The 7,233-nt window shown below is 33.3% G+C and overlaps 1 protein-coding gene across 1 annotated transcript in view; it reads left to right on the top strand.

The window, feature by feature from the left end:
- Positions 1–7,233, top strand: part of LOC107750756 (scavenger receptor class F member 2-like) — a 41,757-nt gene that overhangs the window by 2,903 nt on the left and 31,621 nt on the right. The window contains exons 2-4 of the mRNA XM_016566283.1: positions 3,245–3,303; positions 3,384–3,485; positions 6,068–6,587. Coding sequence (XP_016421769.1) covers positions 3,245–3,303; positions 3,384–3,485; positions 6,068–6,587 — 681 coding nt within the window. The remainder of the gene's footprint in view (positions 1–3,244; positions 3,304–3,383; positions 3,486–6,067; positions 6,588–7,233) is intronic.

Here is a 7,233-nt window from a genome sequence, read left to right as displayed (position 1 = left end):
CAAATGAAGTTTTTAGCAATGCATATTACTAATCAAAATTTAAGTTTTAATATATTTACAGTAGGAAATTTACTAAATATATTCATGGAACATGATCTTTACTTAATATCCTAATGATGTTTGGCATAAATGAAAAATCAATAATTTTGACTCATACAATGTATTTTTGGCTATTGCTACAAATATACCCCAGCGACTTAAGACTGGTTTTGTGCTCCAGGGTCACACATATGATGATTTGCTGCTCAAGAAACATGTCTTATTATTATCAATTTTGAAAACAGTTGTGCTGCTTATTATTGTGTCGGAAACTGGCATACAGGATTCTTTGATGAATGAAAAGTTCAAAAGGACAGCAGTTTTTTGAAAATGTGAAATATTCTGTGACATTATAAATGACTTTACTGTCACTTTTGATCAATTTAATTCATCTTTGCTGAATAAAAGTATTAGTTTAAAAAAGTACTTACCCCAAACTTTTGAACTATACTTTTAATGGTAGAATTGCTGAAATTGAATGGGTATTTATTTAACACAATATTTACAATAATACTTTGAATTGAGCATGGTGAATCTGGTGATCATCTCTAAATGGTCAATGAATTGGCCTGGCCGACATACCAGTCTGTCACTTGCCCCAACATGTTCACTGTTCAAATAATCATTTGTAAATGACATCATGAGATGCATGATGATTTTAATTCAAAGCACTGGATGTTACTTAAAACAGCTGGAGTTAGATATACATGTATATAATATATTTCACCGGGCATTTTAGGGGAATTCTACTAACAGTGTTAAATGCTGAATGGTTTACCCAGTTGTTTAAAAGTTTGTTTACTTTGCGATTACTGGCTCCAGATGGCTATCACTGTACTTGAGATCCGAATGGAAACCACCAGATATGATCTAGTGTGTATTCTCACAAACCGAGATTTTCACCAACCACAGACGTTGACAGGAAGTTCATGTTCGTTTTACAAAATTGCTCAGAATTTCCACGCAGAACTTTATTGTTGCTGAATCAGGTTTTGCCCCCCAGCTGTTGACTGATGCTCAATTTCCATTTCATCCACAGTCATAGCTTCATGTTCTGGCTGTGGTGTGTATGTTGGGTTTGACACAGAGCAGAGAAGTCAGGGCTGTGGTGTAGATCATCTGGCTAAGACACGCACACAAAGGCTAAACAAACTCCGACTGAAGGCAGAGAGCGGCCCCCACGCTTCAGAGGAAGCCAAAGTGTGGACAAGGCTTCTCTGGGGTCACATGCGGAGGAATATGAGGGGCGGCATGTGTCTTATATCCAAGGAGCACTTAGAGAGTATTACATTTTAAGGGGAAGCCACTTGAAGTAGAGATAGCGGGGATAATTTGAAAGGTTTAAAGAAAAGTAGGAAGATCATTTTGTTTTTCATGCATGGAATGTTAGAGAGTCTTTAAATGAAACTGCTCTTACACATGTTTTCCATTAAATCGCTTGATATACACTACAATTCAAAAGTATGTTTTTTTTTTTTTTTATGTTTTTGAAAATGTATCTTACACTCACCAAGGCTGCATTTATTTGATCAAAAATGCTGTAAAAATTGTGAAATATTATTACAATTTAAAATAACTGTTTTCTATTTGAGTATATTTTAAAATATAATTTATTACTGTGATGAAAAAGCTGAATTTTTAGCAGCCATTGCTTCAGTCTTTCAGAAATCATTCTAATATGCTGATTTGCTGCTCAAGATTCATTATAATTGAAATATTCATTATCAATGTTGAAAACAGTGTTTGATTAAAAATTTTTTTTGAAAAAACTGGATAATTTTTTTTCAGGATTCTTTGATGAATAGAAAGTTCAAAAGAACAGCATTATTTGAAATAAAAAAATTTTTTGTAACATTATACGTTTCTTTACTGACACTTTTAATCAATTTAATGCTTTCCTTGCCAAATAGAAGCTTTAATTTCTTTAAAATAAAATAATAATAAAATTAAAATCTTACTGAGCCCAAACTTTTGAATGGTACATTATTGTACATAATACAACTGAAAGTCCAAAAGAATTGAAATAGACATATTTTGCGGCATTATAGATGTTTTTACTGTCACTTTTGATCAATTTGATGTCTCTTTGCTGAATAAAAGTATTAATTTCTTTTAAAAAAAACTGACCCAAACCTTTAAATGGTATTATATTAGTCTACAAACATGTTGAAACCTTCAGATACATTGTGCTGTGGTGCTCAAATGGGAGACAGGGGTTCAATTCAGGTCCTTATTGTGTCCCGAACCCATTCCTCTTTCTTCCCCCCATCATTTTCTGTCAAAGAAAGGCATGCAAGTTGCTGCAGCAGGCCTGTTGTGAGATGCTTTGAATAAAACATCCACCGCACACACATGCAAAATTCCGCAGGGATCATATGTGATGGATTAAGAGTAATTCATGCAAAAAAAAATGAAACTTCTGTCATCATTTACTCACGCTCATGTAGTTCCAAACCCATATGACTTACTTTCTTCTGTGGAACACAAAGGAGATGCATAATGACTCATGCACTATATTTCAATTCTTCTGAAGCCGTAAGATAGCTTCATGTGAGGAAAGTGAACCAAATTTAAGTCATTAATCACTGAAAATATATTCAGAATTGGTTCATGAAGAACTGCAAATGAGATTTTTTTCTTCTTTTTTCAAGTAAATAAATACAGACATTTTATATTTTGGATTTAATCAAGCTCAATTTAATATTCTGAAAAGCTGTTTCAAAGCTTTTTTACGTATCTATTAATATGAAGTCCAGACTGTTTATTGGACTAAATTACTGGCCTAATGAAGGATATTTGCATTACTAATCAAATCAGGCCTTGTTTTGGATCCAGTCACTCATCTGACGATGCAACAAAGTTAGTGCTGCTGAGAGAGTGGAGAATGGAATGAATGCTTACGCTTGTGTTTGTGGGACTGGATGCGAGTCAGTATATGTTTGCTATCTGAAACATCTGCGCTTGTGAAGCTCAGGAGGAGCTACAGATGGCATCCAGACATTTGCAATATTCCTCAAGAGCCACATGCTTAAATCTCTCGCGGACAGATGAAACTTTGGTCAGGGCATTTGCTAAATATGCTGACGCAAATGTTTAATGATCAGCTGTCCTTTCAGATAGCAGTTTAATGCAATAAAGATTGAATATTCCTTAACTAATAAGCCAGTGCACTTAACTTGACCTTGATTTTTCATCTTATCATCAGGTCACCAGGGCTTACGTGTTGCAGCGGATGGGCGCAGCAAGGCGAAGAGTGTTTAACACGTAAGTGTCATTTCCTGTATGTTAGATCACTTCCTGAGTGTCACTTGATTTATATCTTGATTATGTCCTTCTCCCCTCAGCGCTCTGCGAAGGTAACTTCACTTGTAATGAGAACGAGGTGTGTGTCCGACCAAACGAATGCCGCTGTCGTCACGGATATTTTGGGGCAAGTTGTGACACAAGTGAGTTCAAGCTAATTTTAATAATTAAAAACTCATTTTTGCCTTCTACTCCTCGTCAGTTAGATTTAAAGTCATCTACAGGTGCATCTCAATAAATTAGAATGTCATGAAAAAGTTCATTATTCTAATTTGTTGAGATAGTGAGTTGGTGGGTTTTTGTTAAATGTGAGCCAAAATCATCACAATTAAAAGAACCAAAGATTTAAACTACTTCAGTCTGTGTGCATTGAATTTATTTAATACACGAGTTTCACAATTTGAGTTGAATTACTGAAATAAATGAACTTTTCCACGACATTCTAATTTATTGAGATGCACCTGTATATGCTAATATGCTCAAAAAACATTTTGCAAATATATGCATTTTTCAGGTAAGTGGCCTAAAACACTATATCCATATTTTTATCCAATAAGTTGCTCTTAAGAATATGTCTTGTACCAAATAGCAATAGCAAATCATAATGTTGCAATGTTATGATCAAAACAAAAGGCTATTTATAAAAACAGTCAAATCCTTCATTATGTCCCTCTCCAAATTCTTCTTTTAAAGGCATGTACTTCAAAATAAGAAAACTGTGAGAAAAAAATAAAACGCTGTTAACATTAGCAACTCAAAAATTGACACTTTAAATATGTCTTTTCCTAAAGAAGAAATATCATAATCTTTCATAAAGTTCCTTCACTTCTAAAATGACTTTTCATTTCTAATGACAAAACCAATACCACGTGAATAGGGAAAAACACAAATTAATATTTATTTCAATTCATTCCCATTCAAAAGTTTGGGGTCAGTAACGTTTTTTTCATACTTTTATTCAGCAGGGATGCATTAAGATTAAATTGATCAAAAGCGACAGTAAAGATATTGTAATGTTACAAAAGATTTCTATTTCAAATAAATGCTGTTCTTTTGAACTTTCTATTCATCAAAGCATCTTGAAAAATGTATTACAATGCCCACAAAAATATTAACCAGCACAACCGTTTTCAACATTGATAATAATAAAAAACTTTTCTTGAGCAGCAAATCGGTATATTAGAATGATCTCTGAAGGATCATGTGACACTATAGATTGGAGTAATGCTGAAAATTCAGCTTTTCATCACAGGAATAAATTACATTTTAAAATATATTAAAACGGAAAGCAGTTAATTTAAATTGTAACATTATTACTGTTTTTACTGTATTTTTGATCGCATAAATGCAGCTTTGGTGAGCAGAAGAGACTTCTTTATAAAATGTTTAAAAATCATTTCCAACCCCAAACTTTTGAATGGTATTACATTATATACAGTGTATCACGCTTATAAGCAGCCTTTTAGGTAACACTTTCTATGAAGCCCATATTTATAATACATTATAAGAGTATTCTTAAGGCATTATAATGAAAGCATAATAATGTATTATAAAAAAAAAACTTATGTTTTATCATCTCATGAGTAATCATGCATTATAATATTTACTTATTTGTGGTTATAGCTTTTAAGATTATGATGATTTATAATACACAATGAACACAATGCATCCACTTAACTTACAATGGATTATATTTCCCATAGTTATAATATATTATAAGTCTCATATCTTACCATTGTTAACTTGTTACTTTACTTAAAGCAGACAAAGATCACTGATAAATAATAACAACAATAATAATAAAAAAATATATTTTTTCTTAAACAGCCATAAGATCAGAAATCTGATCAGATGAATGTGTAATATGGCACATTTGATTTGAACTATATTTATTGTAATGTCAGTAAGATACTCTATACAGATCTTAAATAAATAATGTCAAGATATGTGACGTATAATCCATTATAAATTAAGTGGATTTAACATGGTGTTTATTGCGTGTTATAAATAATCATAATCATAAAAGTTGAGTAATGGCAGAGGATCCCCAAATCCATGTGTGAAAAACTTGTTGCATCTTTCCCAAAGACTCATGGCTGTATTAGATCAAGAGGGTGCTTCTACTAAATACTGAGCATTTTTCAGTTTTTCTTTTTTAATAAATTTGCAAAAATGTCAACAATTCTGTGTTTTTCTGTCAATATGGGGTGCTGTGTGTACATTAATGAGGAAAAAAAATTAACTTAAATGATTTTAGCAAATGGCTGCAATATAACAAAGAGTGAAAAATTTAAGGGGGTCTGAATACTTTCCGTACCCACTGTATAATCCATTATAAATTAAGTGGATTTAACACGGTGTTTATTGCGTGTTATAAATAATCATAATCATAAAAGTTGAGTTTTATAATCTATTATAATTGTTATGATTATTTATGAGATTAAAAGTTTTTTAATAATGCATTATGCATTCATTATAATGCCTTAAGAATACCCTTATAATGTGTTATAAAAATGGGCTTCATAGAAAGTGTTACCGAATTGTATTTACAAAATAAACACTTTAGGCTGTGGTGAAAGAACTTATTTAACTGCCCAATTTGAGTTTTATAATCAACATAAAATATTGTCTAATATGCTTTTAGCTTCCCAGTTGCACAGTAAACATGTTTCTTTACCTTTTAACACTGTAAACTACAACCTGTGCTTTTTTTTTACTCCTCTAGAGTGTCCCGCTCAGTTCTGGGGTCCAGACTGCAAGGGCATGTGCACGTGTCACCCTAACGGTAAATGCGACGATGTGACCGGGAAGTGCACGTGCTACCCAAACCGCTGGGGTGAGAACTGCGAGAAGCCCTGCAACTGTCAGAAAGGGAAATGTGACCAGGAGACGGGCAAATGCACCTGCCATGCCGGTTACTGGGGGCCGCAATGCAACAACAACTGCTACTGCAGCATCAACTCAGTGTGCGACCAGAACACGGGCCGGTGCATCTGCAACCCCGGCTGGTTCGGCCGTAACTGTGGCGCTCAGTGTGTGTGTAACAACTCGCCTTGTGAGCAGTTTTCGGGCCGATGTCAGTGCAGGGAGAGGCTCTGGGGTCAGCGCTGTGAACGGCACTGTCAGTGCACAAACGGGAAGTGTAACCCTGTGGATGGATCGTGTACCTGTAAACCCGGATACAGAGGAAAGCTATGCCGGGAGCCGTGTCCAGCTGGCTTCTATGGACAGAACTGCAGAAACAGGTGAGGAAAAAATTATATACAGTACAAGAGTCCCTTATACTTAATACGGCTGCATTTATTTAATCAAAACAACTGTAAAATGTAATATTGTGAAATATTATTACAATTTAAAATAACTATTTTCTATTTTGAAATATTTTATTGAATGTAATTTATTTTTATGATGCAAAGCTGAATTTTCAGCATCATTACTCCAGTCTTCAGTGGCACATGATCCTTCAGAAATCATTCTAATATGCTGATTTACTCCACAAGAAACATTTTGTATTATTATCAATGTTGAAAAAAGTTTTGCTGCTTAATATTTTTTGTGTGGAAATTGTGATGTACTATCATACAAAAGGGGTAAGTAAGTTTTTTTTTTTTTTAAAGGGGGGTGAGGAGATAAATTAATTCTTTTTTTCAGTAGGGGTGCATCAAATTGATCAAAAGTCACAGTACAGTATTTATATTAAAATATTTCTGTTTCAAATAAATGCTGTTGTTTTAAAATTTCTAGCATCTATTCATCAAAGAATCCTGAAAATAAAATATTAGAGTTACCACAAAATGCAGCAAAAACTCAATATTGATAATATGAAGAACAATTATTCATAATTGAGCACCAATAATAAAAGCATCAAATCAGCATATTTCACTATATACT

The sequence above is a fragment of the Sinocyclocheilus rhinocerous genome, unplaced genomic scaffold (genome assembly GCF_001515625.1).
Source record: "Sinocyclocheilus rhinocerous isolate Xijiao unplaced genomic scaffold, SAMN03320098_v1.1 scaffold2347, whole genome shotgun sequence".
NCBI classification, from domain to species: domain Eukaryota; kingdom Metazoa; phylum Chordata; class Actinopteri; order Cypriniformes; family Cyprinidae; genus Sinocyclocheilus; species Sinocyclocheilus rhinocerous.
Note: the sequence above shows the minus strand (reverse complement) of the source record. Positions and strands in the feature narration are given on the sequence as shown.